Raw genomic sequence first — 13,704 nt, 5'->3', positions numbered from 1 at the left:
CCTCTGGGACTGTGGGTCTTGCAGGGTTAATGCCTTCACTTCTGATACTGAGTTGGATCCTAGCCATGCCATGGTATGGTTTGATGCATCATGCTGGAATCCAAAGAGGACCTGAGGGGAATAAACAGAAGCATACACTCTTCCCCACATTAATAATTCACTAGGACCACACCATTCATTACTGTTTACATCTTTCCATAAAACTGCAGGTTTTATGCCTTGCGAGGTTTTAGCAAATTGCTTTTCAACCACTGATTGAAACTTATCATCTAAACTTTAAAAACAAAGGGTAAATAAGGCTTGTGCCAGTAGTGTTACAGGGTCCTTACCTATATTCCCCTTATCTGTGTGTGTGTGTGTGTGTGTGTGTGTGTGTGTGTTTAGTATATTTTTAAGGGTGAAGTGTGCTCATTCTACTATTGCCTGTCCTTGGGGGTTATATGGGGTGCCTGTAGAATGTTGAATATTCCACATGTGACAAAATTGTTGAAATTGTAAGCTGGTATAAGCTGGACCATTATCAGTCTTAATTTTTGTGGGTCATCCCATAAATGCAAGTTAAAAGAAAATGTTTAATGACATATTGAGTAGACTCTCTGTGCAAAGCATGTGCACTAATTAAATGAGTGTTGGTTTCAATGGATACATGCATATATCTTAGTTTCCCAAATTCAAAGATGTGTGTAACATCTGTTTGCCATAACTGATTAGGTTCTAGTCCTCTAGGGTTAACACCTGTAGAAGGAGAGTATGTGCCTGTGAACTGGCAATCTGAGCATTGTAGGATAATTTGTTTAGCCAGCCTCTGGGTAAGTTGAAATTGTTTAGATAAATATCTCCGATTTTGGTGGAAAAATTGATATGATTGGGTGACTTGGTTAAGCAGTGATGTCATAACCTGAAGGTCCGTTTGATCATTGCCATAAGCCAATAGGCCAGGCAGTGAGCTGTGGGTTCGAATGTGTGTAATAAAAATGGGATGTGTACGTTGATCTAGCAATTGCTGAAGTCGGAGAAAGAGAGTAAACAGGGCAGTCTCCAAAGTTGATTTAGTTAAAGCTGTTTCAAAGTTTTGTAATAAATAAATGGAGTATGCAGAATCGCTAACAATATGTATGGGCTGAGTGGAAAAAGTTTCCAACGCCAGAATCAGAGCCCCAATTTCAGCTCTCTGAGTGCTAGTAAACCCAGATCAAGTGATTGAATTGTGTGGTCTCTGTCACAAGCGTCCATGTGAGAAGACCACCAAACAAGCTTTGTGTGAGCAATAAAGCTTTTTTAATCACCTGGGGCAGGCGGGCTGAGTCCGAAAAGAGAGTCAGCAAAGAAAGATAGGGGTGGGACCATTTTACAGGGTATGGATAGGTGGTGGAAAATTACAGTCAAAGGGGGTTGTTCTCTGGCGGGCAGGGGCAAGGGTCACAAAGTGCTCAGTAGGGGAGATTCTGAGCCAGGAGAAGGAATTTCACAAGATAATGTCATCAGTTAAGGCAGGAACCGGCCATTTTCACTTATTTTGTGATTTTTTGGTTACTTCAGGCCATCTGGATGTATACATGCAGGCTTGGGCTCAGAGGCCTGACAGTCTCTACCAGACTGCCGCTTTCCCATGTTTACCAGAGCCATCAGTAAACAGTGTTAAAGCATTAGGTATGGGGCAGTAAACTATTTTTGTAGGCAATATTACTGGAGTGTGAGATAAGAATTGAAGAAGTTTATCAGTAGGGAGGACATGCTCTATTTGCCCTGTGTAATCAGAGAAACCTATCTGCACATCTAATGACAAAGATAATACTGTTTTGAATTGCTTTTTACTTAAAGGAATGATGATGACATCAGGGTCATAACCTAGTATCTGATTGCAACATTTGCAACCTCAATAGATGACTCTATCAAATAACTGAATATAGAGAGATGGTGTTTTAGTCCTGGTGTGTGAGGAAAAACACCCATTCTAGGAAGTGTAGCCAGGGGGTTATTTGTTCTATTAACCCTGTAGGGGAGTGTTTGGTGGGAAAGATAAACAGCTGAATTGAATACCATGGATCGATGCAATCTACCTGCCTCTGAGAGATAGCTTGCTTGATTTCCTTGATTTCCATTTTTGCTGCAGGGGTTAAATATCTGGGAGAATCTAGGGCTGGATTGCCCTTTAAGATAAGAAATAGGTTTTGTAGTTTATTAGTAGGATTTCTCAAAATGGGATGGAGCCAATTGATATCTCCCAGCAATTTTTGATAATCATTTAAGTGTGTAAGTTGCTAGTACTTATTTTAACCATTTGAGGTCTTACTGACTGGGAGATTAACAAATAGCCAAGATATTTCCAAGGAAAGGACATTTGTACTTTTTCAGGTGCAATGACTGTAAACCTCTTTGCTGGGTATTCTTTACAACAGAGGTAAACAAATTTAAAAGTATTGGCTCTGTTGGAGCTACTAGTAGAATATTATCTATAAAATGAATAATTTTACAGTCAGGAAATTCTTTTCTACTAGGGATCAAAGCTTGATTTACATGATATTGACACATGGTGGGACTGTTTAGCATTCCTTCAGGAAGCGTTTTCCAATAAAATCGAGAAGCTGGCTTTTCATTATTTATAGCTGGTATTGTAAGCACAAATTTTCCTCTGTCCTGTTCTGCTAGAGGAATCATATGGAAACAATCTTTTAAGTCAGTAACAATTATAGGCCAATCTTTAAGAATTGTGTCCAGAATTTGTTCCTTCTGGTGGGTTCGTGGTCTTGCTGACTTCAGGAATGAAGTCGTGGACCTTCTCAGTGAGTGTTACAGCTTTTATAGGTGGTTCAGACCCAAAGAGTGGACAGCAGCAAGATTTATAGTGGAGAGCAAGAGAACAAAGCTTCCACAGCGTGGAAGGGGACCCAAGTGGGTTGCTGCTGCTGGCTAGGGTGACCAACTTTTATTCCCTTATTTGTCCCTGCCCATGTCCTGCTGATTGGTCCATTTTACAGAGTGCTGATTGGTCCACTTTACAAACCTCTAGCTAGCTAGAGAGCACTGATTGGTGCGTTTTTACAGAACACTGATTGGTGCATTTTACAAACCTCTTGTAAGACAGAAAAGTTCTCTAAGTCCCCACTCAACCCAGGAAGTCCAGCTGGCCTCACCTCTCAATCCCCTCTCTAAATAGGACACCTCAACTGCTATTGGGAATTGGGCAATGACAGTTTTAGCTACTTACTGCTGGATAGGGGTGAAGAAGGGGCCCTGCAGTGGTACTGTCCTCCAGAGGGGAACTCTCTAGGCCAAAGGTCCAGTGGATTGATCCAGGGGTCCTCAGTAGAAGTTGTGAGTTGATTTCATTCGGGGTTCCATTTGTAAGACCATTTGTAGCTTGATGGCATCAATCCTGGAGAAAACAAATTTGACTAGGAGGCTAAAAACACAGGGCTCGAAGGCAAGTAATAGCAAGATGGCTGTCATGGGACCTAGAAAGGGGAGAAGCTGTGTTGCCCAACTTCAGAGGTTGGTATGAGTTTGAAAGGCGTTGTCTAATTTCATAATCCTTTTCCTGTAAATGCTGGGTGGTGTCTCATACTATCCCTGACAGGTTAGAGTAAAAGCAACACTCTTCACCTAAGAAGGTGCAGAGTCCTCCTTTCTCAGCAGTGAGGAGGTCTGGGCCTCGGCAGTTTTGGAGAGTCACTGCACCAAAGAGTCTATTTGAGATTGTAGATTAAGGATAGATTTTGTTATTTCTTGTAAACTGTCCAAGAAATCCTTTGAGAGTGTATGGTAGGAGGATGGCGAAGTAGATAAACTGGTTATTCCAGTTCCTGCAGCAGTGGCCATTCCTAACCCTATAAGTAGAGGTATTAGTTGTATGGCTCTGTGCTGACGGACTTGAGCTTTGAGGGGCACTGATAGGGTCTGATTTCCACAAGATTAGAAGTTAGGATAATGCATGTTACACTGTTAACTTATAGCAAAGTTTACGTTTGTTGAAAACCTTGTAAGTTTGGGATTTTCATTATTCTTTGCTATTAATAAGACCTCATTCAGTCCATATTAACTTAGAATTGGTATAGATGGCTCCTTCCTGATTCTGTAAGTACTTTAAGGTTCGGTTTAGTGCAAACAACTTGCACGTTAGAGCAGAGCAATTATTTGGCAATTTTAATACCTACCTGTGCCAGGGAGGAACCATCTATCTCCTGTCCTGAAGGGAGATCCTCCTAGGTCTAGTCAGACTTTTGTATGGTAATTAAGATTTAGAGCCCTGGTTAGGAAACCTGCTGGGTTAAAGATTTTTGATAGGAAAGCTGCGGGTTGTCAGTGGTCTCAGTGCTTTCGGGCTATGCCTTTGTTTACACTGACAAAAGGTGGTATTGGAGTGTTATAGGGTTATGGAGAAGACCTTCAATTATCAATTATAGGTTTTAAATGTACTCTGGCTTTTAAAGGAATAGAGTACACTATTTTTTCTCTTCTACTTCTCTGTCTCTTTCTTTGACTTTCTGTCTCTCCCTTTCTTTCTTTGACTCCCTCTTTGTCTCTCTGTCTCTTCCTGTCTCTCTGTCTCTTCCTCTCTCTCTGTCTCTCTCTCTCTCTCTCTCTCCTCTCTCTCTCTCCTCCCTCTCTGATTGTCTTTCCTAGCCACTTATGCTGCTGTTCTCCCCTCTCCTTCCCCTTTTTGATGACTTCAGCACTGTAAGACTGCCACCTCCTTGGGTTTTTGCACTGCATGCAATAACTCCATGATTTCCTTGCAGTATTTAATGGGGGTCCCCCAGAGGTTAGGAACTGCCTTTCTTTCCATATTGCAGCATTGGCATGTAGAATTAGATAAGCATACTTGCTATCTGTATGCACATTTATTCTTTTCTCCTTTCCCAGTTCTAAGGCTCAGGTAAGTGCCACTAGTTCTGCTAACTGGGCACTGGTCCCTGAGGGAAGAGGCTTACTTTCAAGTACTGTTACATCACTAACTATGGCATAACCTGCCCTTTGTATCCCATTTTCCACAAATGAGCTTCTATCAGTATATAGGTTAAGGTCAGGATTAGCTAATGGGACTTTGAAGAGATCCTTTCAGGTGGCATAAGCCTAGACTATAATTTGTTGGTAGTCATGCTCGATTGGTTGCCCATCCTTTGGGAGAAAAGTAGCAGAGTTGAGGGCCACACACATGCGTATTTGAAGAACCATTCTCTCAAGGAATAGCACCTGGTATCTAGGCAGGTGGTTGTCTGATATCCATAAACTTCCTTTGACACCTAGTATGCCATTTACATCATGAGTAGTCCAGACAGTGAGATCCTTTCCTTGTATTATTTTGATAGCCTCTGACACTAAGACAGCCACCGCCACAACTACCTGTAAACAGTGAGGCCAGCCTTTTGCTACTATATCAATTTCCTTACTTAGATATGCCACTGGTTGTGGGGTTGTCCCACGAGTCTGAGTAAGGACTCCAAGAGCTATTCCCGCTCTCTCTGTGATGTATAAAGAGAAGTTTTGTCCTGTGGGAAGGCTTAAGATTGGAACTTATACTAGGGCCTGCTTTAAGGTTTTGAAGGCTGTTTCTGCCTCTGGTTCCCATTCCACTAGATGAGTATTTGTCCTCTGGGTCTCCTTGATTAGAGTATAGAGGGGCCTAGCCATCACACTGTATCCAGGGATCCACAGTCAACAAAAGCTGGTGATTCCAAGGAACCCCCGCAAATGTTTTAATGTCTTAGGGTGAGGATAAGCCAGTATAGGCTGTATTCATTCCTTGCTGAGGGCCCTGGTTCCTCTGGATAAGATTAGGCCTAGATATTTGACTTCTTGTAGGCAGAGTTGGGCCTTCAATTTAGACCCTTTGTACCCTTGACTAGCTAGAAAGTTTAAGAGATCTAGAGTAGCCTGCTGGCATGAGGCTTCTGAACTGGTAGCCAAAAGTAAATCATCCATATACTGAAGGACCAGAGTTCCTGTACTTGAGAAGTGGCCTAGATCTTGGGTCAGTGCCTGACCAAACAGATGAGGGCTATCCCTAAACCCTGGGGGCAAGACCATTTACATAAGTTGTGACATGTGGTCTGTGGGATCCTCAAAGGCAAAGAGAAACTGGGAGTCAAAGTGCAGGGGAATACCGAAGAAGGCATCCTTGAGATCCAGAACCATGAACCATTTTGCTTCCTCTGGTATTTGAGAGAGCAGGGTGTGCGGGTTGGATACTACTGGATATAGAGCAATTACTGCCTCATTGATGAGTCTAAGATCTTGCACTAGCCTCCACTGACCATTTGGTTTTTGTCAGTATGGAATTTGTTCCTTCTGGTGGGTCCATGGTCTCGCTGATAGGGCAGCTTATTTCTTGTTGGACAATCTTTTTTAAAGTGTCCTTGCAAACAACACTGATAACAAGCTCCACTGGGTGGTTGGCCTGCTCCATCTTCTGTCCTCTTTGAACCACCAAGATTTGTTTGTCTGAGGGTGATGACTAAGGCTGTGGCCTTTCTCTGATCTCACTTTTCCTTTTTGGCCTGTTCCTCTTGGTACTTATTATAGAACACCAAGGTTGCCAGATTGGGGTATTGCAGGGACAGCTGCATTTTCTTACTATGCCTTGAACTTTTAAATGTCTAACAATATCCTATAATCAGGATATTGCCTTTGATAAGGAAAAGTGGTGGGGTCTTTTAGCCTGATTTGGACTGGGTGGGCATTTTTTGCCCTTCCGAATTGTCTTTCCCATACTCAGACTTCAGAGTTGATTCCCTCCTCAAGCAGGAGACAACAAATGGGTAACTTGTTCCCCGTATTCATGTAGATAATAGCTCCAGGTTTGACTAATATGTCCCTCCCTAATAAGGGTGTGGGATTTTCAAGCAGAACACGAAAGCCATGTGAAAAATGCGAAGTCTCCCAATTACAACTGAGGAGGTAGGAGAAATACCTGGTTACAGGCTGTCCCAGGATGCCTCAGATGGTAATAATGGACCTTGAGGACAGCTGTCCAGGACAGGAGATTAACAGTGAGAAAGCCATGCCAGTGTCTAGGAGGAAGTCAATTTCCTGGCCCTTAATGGTTGTCCTCTGGGGCAGTGCACCTTCCAGTGATTGCCTCAGCATAGTGGACATGGGCGAGGGGGCAGGTCGCTTCTTGTTGGACAATCTATTTTAAAGTGTCTTTGCAAATGACACGGATAACAAGCCCCACTGGGTGGTTGGCCTACTCCATTTTCTGTCCTCTTTGAACCACCAAGGTTTGTTTGTCTGAGGGCCATGACTAAGGCTGCAGCCTTTCTCTGATCTCGCTTTTCCTTTTTGGCCTATTCCTCTTGGTCCCTATTATAGAACACCAAGGTTGTCAGGTTTAATAATGCCTCTAGATTTTGTTCAGGGCCCAGGGCTTGCTTTTGGAGCTTTCGCCTGATAACTGTGGCTGATTGGGTAATAAACTTATCTTTTAGTATCAATTGACCCTCTAGGGAGTCAGGTGATGGGGAGTATATTTTCTTAAGACCTCCCATAGCTGCACGAGGAAGTCGGAAGGATTTTCTTCTTTTCCCTGAGTTATTGTGGACATCATTGAATAGTTCATGGGCTTTTTCCTAATTCTACTTAGTCCTTCTAGAACACATGTCAACAGATGTTTGTGACTCCAGTCTCCATGATCTGAGTCAAGGTCCCAGTGGAGATCCATACTAGGGATGGCTTGCTGACCAGTAGGGAATTTGTCCCTTTCTTTGGCTGTCATTCTATCATTTACTTGACTAAGATATCAGATATTTACAAACTCTTGGACTGCAGCTAAAGCTGCATTCTTTTCATTAAAGTCCAGGGTTTGATATAACAATAGCATGACGTCTCTCCAAGTGAGGTTGAAGGTTTGCCCTAGACCCTGTAGGACATATATGTACCTATCAGGATCATCTGAAAACTTCCCCAGGTCTACTCTGATCTGCTTTAATCAGAGAGGGAGAAGGGGACATGTACCTGGATTGGACCAAATTCCCCTCCCCCTGCAGCTTAAAGTGGACATAACCGATAGCTCAGGGGTTTTTGTGGTCCCTTGGAGATTTTTTTGCATGTTTCCTTCTGGGTAGGGGAGATTAGAGGAGGCTTATCATTCATAGGAAGTGGAGCTATGGGGAGGCTAGGATATGGGGGTAAGCTAAGAGGTCCTCTTGTGGGATGTAAATTGCAAGCTTTGCATAGTTGTGGATTCTCCTTCAATGAAAAGAAAGCTTGGACATAAGGTATTTCACTACTTTTGCCTTCCCTCTTAAAGAAAATGTCAAACTGCAGGATAGTATTGTAATTTATACTTCCCTTAGGTGACCATTTTTCCCCCTCTGAGAGAGAATATTGGGGCCAGGCCATGGTGCAGAAAAAAAAAAAAATGAGCCACCTCTTTTTCAGGGTTTCCAGGTTAAATTGGTCCCAATGGCTTAGGATGCATTTCAAAGGTGAGCCTGTTGATGCCTGAGTGTTTCCCATCTGAAAGAAAAAAATTGCCCGTGGTTTTGGTTTGTTTATTTTTACGCCGCTGCCCAAGTACCCACAATGGTCCCAGGACCTTACTGATTGGAATAGTTGTGCTCACCAATGCAGCAGCAGATCTCCCCTCTTGCCCAAGAACCTACAACAGTCCCTGGATCCTGCTGATTGGAATAGTTGCACTCACCGAAGCAGCAGCAGAAACACTAGTTTTCCTCCTAGACCAAAAAGAGGACTGAGAAAGGTCAGATTTAGTGCTCTTTACTGATGCATTCTTGAAAACCTGCACCCTTGCCTTTCCTCTTAGACCACAAAGAGGACCAAGAAAAATCATATTTAGCATTCCTTACTGATGCATTCTCAAAAACTTGTTAGAGTCTTAAGCATTTTCTCCTGTTAGCATTAGGACCTTACCCCTGCCTTTAAAGAAGATATGCCCCCAAAATGGAGTGGAGGTCCATACCCTGAGGGAGGAAAGGGATCTCCAGGGTTGGACGAGTGATGACTTTTGTCCTCACTTATCATATGAATAGGAAGGATATAATTTCTGAAGCTCCCCATATCCTAGTTTTGGGAATAGCTTTTGTTAGGCCTGCTAGTTTGAGGAGAGATACTAAAAGGATAGATGGTCACCCCTCTGATGGGGCTTTGGGCAAAAATTATGTCTTTCTGTTTAGTGAGCTGGGTGCCTAAGGAAAGGAACAGAGTCCCAGAATTTATACTAGAAACCATTCTTATAGGAGAAACTAGAAGAACACTAGAGACAGGGAGTGGTTTTTAGAAGTGGGACTAGCCTCGGAGAAGAGAGGCAGGAGGCAGTTTGTCTGACAGGTGTTAGGACCCAGGAGGCAAGGGTCAGCATAGATAGGCTAGATGGGTGAGTCTTGATTGGGCGACATGACTTTGAGAGTTCTGCTCATTGCTGCAGGGTCAACCAACTTTTTGTAGGGACCCTGGAGCTGAATGGCTTTCCTCTCTGTCAACCCTTGGCTCAGCCTGGAAGTACAGGAAAAACGGAAGCTGGTTCTAGGCAAACCAATGCTCCCAACTCTTTAGCCCCCAAATTCTAATGAAAAATAGGACAGAATAGCAAGACAAGCACCCAAGATGTGTCCAGAGTCTGTTCCTTCCAGAGGGTTCATGGTCTCGCTGACTTCAGGAATGAGGATGTGGACCTTCGTGGTGAGTGTTACAGCTCTTAGAGCAGGTGTGGACCCAAAGAGTGAGCAGCAGCAAGATTTATTGTGGAGTGTGAAAGAACAAAGCTTCCATGCCTGGAAGGGGACCTGAGAGGGTTGCTGCTGCTGGCTGGGGTGACGAACTTTTATTCCCTTATTTGTCCCTGCCCATGTCCTGCTGATTGGTTCATTTTACAGAGTGCTGATTGGTCCACTTTACAAACCTCTAGCTAGCTACAGAGCGCTGATTGGTGTGTTTTTACAGAACACTGATTGCTGCATTTTACAAACCTCTAGCTAGCTATAGGGTGCCAATTGTGAGTTTTTACAGAGCACTGATTGGTGCATTTTACAAACCTCTTGTAAGATAGAAAAGTTCTCTAAGTCCCCACTTGACCAAGGAAGTCCAGTTGTCCTCATCTCTCAGAATTGCCATGGGGGAGGGGAGGCCCTGTTAAAGGGGTCCCATGGTCTGTAAATTAGCATTAATAGTATGTAAGTCATATAAAAGCCTCCACTTCTCAGACTTTTTGGGAAAAATGAAAATAGGCTAATTCCAGGGGCTGGTGGAATATTCAAGATGTCCAGCCTTTAACTGCTCGACAGCTAACTCATGATTCCTCTGTAATTTCTCTCCCTTCAGAGGCCACTCTTCCACCCAGACCAGATCTTGAGAGAGCTACATCAGAGGTAGGGGAGGAATAAGAACAATGACCATTGTTAGCAAGGTGTCTGCAGAATAACCCCCCATTGGGCTAATAGGTCCTTTCCTCAAAGATTAACAGGGATGGGCATGATTAGAGGTTGTATAACTGCCTTTCTTCCTTCTGAATCACAGCATTTTAGGGGGTGTGTGCTCTGTTTGTCTCTGTACACTTCCCTGATGCTGACAATCTTCTGAGGGACCCAAGGCCAAGACTCTGGCTAATTCTGATCACTAATGATTGAAATGTCTACCCCTGTGTCCAATAAGCCAGTAAAATTATTTTCAATTTTTAATGTAATCATGGGTCTCTGATCAGTGATTAATTTATTCCAATATATTCCTGTGGCTACTGTGCTTACAAAACTTCCCTTTCTCCTTTCCTTCCCGTGGGCATTGGGGATCCAGTATGGTAAAATCAGTAACTGAATTATCTTTGATCCAGGGAGAAGACTATGCAGATCTTTACATTTCATCATAAGCAATATCTCACTTTGATAATCACTATTGATTACCCTAGGAAGCATATTAATTCCATTAATGGATAGACTAGATCTCCCCAGGACTAATCCTATGTTTCCTGGAGGCAACAGGCCCCAGATCCTGATTGCACCCATTTTAGGGTCCTCTCTTTCTTTTATCACTAATTCATGGAGCAGAGTAAGTCCAGTCCTGTGCTCCCAGTAGTGACTGCTCTGAGAGAGAGGACTGTGGGCTTTCCATCTGACCAAGGAAAGCCATTGGCATTGCTCCCATTGGGAGCAGAGACTGGGGCTGACCCCTCAAGAAGTTTCCAGACTGATTTCCTATGGGGTTGCTATTTTTATCAAATTTAGACTTTCATTAATTTGCCCAATGTTTCACCTTTCTACATTGGGTACATATATAAGGAAGTTCTTTCCCTAAGTTAGCTTAGTCTCCACTATGGGAGCATTCCCTCTTCATATGACCTGACTCTCCACATAGAATACACTTTTGGTTTCTCTCCCTTTTCACTTCAGGAAGCCTTAATGCCATAGCTAATATTCTGGCCTTGTGTATCTCAGTTCCTACCAGCTGACATGCTCTTATCAGCTCCCCAAAGGTGGTTTCCTTTCCTCTGATTGCCTACATTGCCTGCTGGAAATCCACATTAGGTTTTCAAAAGCCAATTGCAACAATAAGATATTAGCAGCTTGGGCCTAACTAATTTGTCTCTTAATAGTCTGAATTAACTGATTGATAAACTCAATAAATGGCTCCTGAAGCACTTGTCGAACATTTACAACAGACCCATGCTCAACTCCACTCTCAGAAATTCGGTCCCAAGCTCTGAGAGTACACAAAGACACTTGAGCACAGGCCTAGGGATCAAAATTTAGTTGTACATCGGCATGAGGATCACTCCCCTGGAGCATAGCAGCTGTTACATTTTGCCCTGCCGCCTGATTCTAGTTGGCTTGTGGTTCACACAATTCATCATATTCTGCCTTCCAGAGGAGGTGTTGGCTAGGCTCCAGAGTTGTTTTAGCCAGCATTGACCGGTCCCATGGAGTCATACAGAAGTGGTCTGCTAAGGCCTCAATTATTTCTTTTGTAAATAGGCTAGCAGCTCCATTTTCTTTAATGCTTTTTCTTAGTCCTTTAAAAGTACCAAATGAAGCAGGTTCATGTATTTGATTACCATGTCAGTCTTGCATTACCAGGCAGGCTAAGAGCTCCCTTTCTAATGCTGCTTGCTAAAGCCAAGGTCCCATAGCTGAAGTATGTTTCTTGTCTTTTTTCCTACTTATTGTAGGAGGGGGTTTAGGCAAACCCTCCATTCCCTCTTTGTTATCTTGGCCCGGTGATAGTCGGACTGAGGGAAGAGGAGGTGATAAGGCAGGTGACATTTCCTCCTCCTTCCCCCTTTTAGGCTCCTCTGTGTATACTGGGACAAAAGCCATCCTTCCTGAAGCCCATAGTGTTAAAGCTGAGGCTGAGACCCATTGCCTTTGTACGTAATATTGTTTAAGATTTCTCCCTACGGCTTTGCAGACGCTGCTGCCGAGGAAATTCTTGTACTACTAGCCATGGTCAACCCTACTGTGTTCTTCGACATTGCCGTCGACGGCGAGCCCTTGGGCCGCGTCTCCTTCGAGCTGTTTGCAGACAAGGTTCCAAAGACAGCAGAAAATTTTCGTGCTCTGAGCACTGGAGAGAAAGGATTTGGTTATAAGGGTTCCTGCTTTCACAGAATTATTCCAGGGTTTATGTGTCAGGGTGGTGACTTCACACACCATAATGGCACTGGTGGCAAGTCCATCTATGGGGAGAAATTTGAAGATGAGAACTTCATCCTAAAGCATACAGGTCCTGGCATCTTGTCCATGGCAAATGCTGGACCCAACACAAATGGTTCCCAGTTTTTCATCTGCACTGCCAAGACTGAGTGGTTGGATGGCAAGCATGTGGTCTTTGGCAAAGTGAAAGAAGGCATGAATATTGTGGAGGCCATGGAGCGCTTTGGGTCCAGGAATGGCAAGACCAGCAAGAAGATCACCATTGCTGACTGTGGACAACTCTAATAAGTTTGACTTGTGTTTTATCTTAACCACCAGACCATTCCTTCTGTAGCTCAGGAGAGCACCCCTCCACCCCATTTGCTCGCAGTATCCTAGAATCTTTGTGCTCTCGCTGCAGTTCCCTTTGGGTTCCATGTTTTCCTTGTTCTCTCCCATGCCTAGCTGGATTGCAGAGTTAAGTTTATGATTATGAAATAAAAACTAAATAACAACAAAAAAAAGATTTCTCCCTACTTGTTTCCAGAGTTCTACCTCTAGCGTTCCTTCTTCTGGGAGCCACAAATCATAAAAGACCATATTTTGCCTTAGTTCCCTTAATTGAGCCTGTGAAACTGATACTCTGCTAGCCTAAAGCAAGTGTCTTAACACTTTTACATACTGTTTCTGTTGAGCTGATAACTGTTGTCCCGTGATGAAACCTCAGCTTGACCCAATTTTCCCTAGAACTTGGTAACCTTGAATGGGCACCAATGACTTACTGATTACTCATTGACTTGACTTCATGGTTCCTTTCTTCACCTTTGTTTTCAGGGGGTCAGTCATGTTTCTCATGCTTCTTCACATCTTTCCTCACTTTGCAGCTCTCCTCACACTTCCTTTGCAGCTTGCCTTACGAGGGGCTCCAACTGTGTGGGGGGTCTGTTTCTGACTGTCTTCACATGGGTTTCCTCACCCTAGGGCACCAGTTGAGGCAGTGCTTCTTTCACAGGGGCACTAGCTCTGGGGGATCTATTCCTGAAGACCCCTGATTAGGTGATGGATGAATAAAACATACACTGACACACAGATATTCTGCTCTGCCAGTCCAGCTGAGGGTTTGAGC

At 43.6% G+C, this 13,704-nt stretch overlaps 1 protein-coding gene across 1 annotated transcript; it reads left to right on the top strand.

Annotated features, from left to right (window-relative positions):
- The first annotated feature begins 12,349 nt into the window (after positions 1 to 12,349).
- Positions 12,350 to 13,093, top strand: LOC117072707 (peptidyl-prolyl cis-trans isomerase A-like). The gene has a single exon (XM_033193079.1). The coding sequence runs from the start codon at positions 12,390 to 12,392 to the stop codon at positions 12,882 to 12,884; it is 495 nt and encodes a 164-aa protein (XP_033048970.1). The 5' UTR covers positions 12,350 to 12,389; the 3' UTR covers positions 12,885 to 13,093.
- Positions 13,094 to 13,704: the final 611 nt, after the last annotated feature.

The sequence above is a fragment of the Trachypithecus francoisi genome, unplaced genomic scaffold (assembly GCF_009764315.1).
Source record: "Trachypithecus francoisi isolate TF-2019V2 unplaced genomic scaffold, Tfra_2.0 Lachesis_group4, whole genome shotgun sequence".
NCBI classification, from domain to species: domain Eukaryota; kingdom Metazoa; phylum Chordata; class Mammalia; order Primates; family Cercopithecidae; genus Trachypithecus; species Trachypithecus francoisi.
The sequence above is the reverse complement of the archived record's forward strand: the minus strand, read 5'-3'. Positions and strand labels throughout refer to the sequence as shown.

Coding starts and splice junctions, on each gene's coding strand:
- LOC117072707 (XM_033193079.1), top strand. CDS start 12,390: ATGGTCAACCCTACTGTGTTCTTCGACATTGCCGTCGACGGCGAGCCC.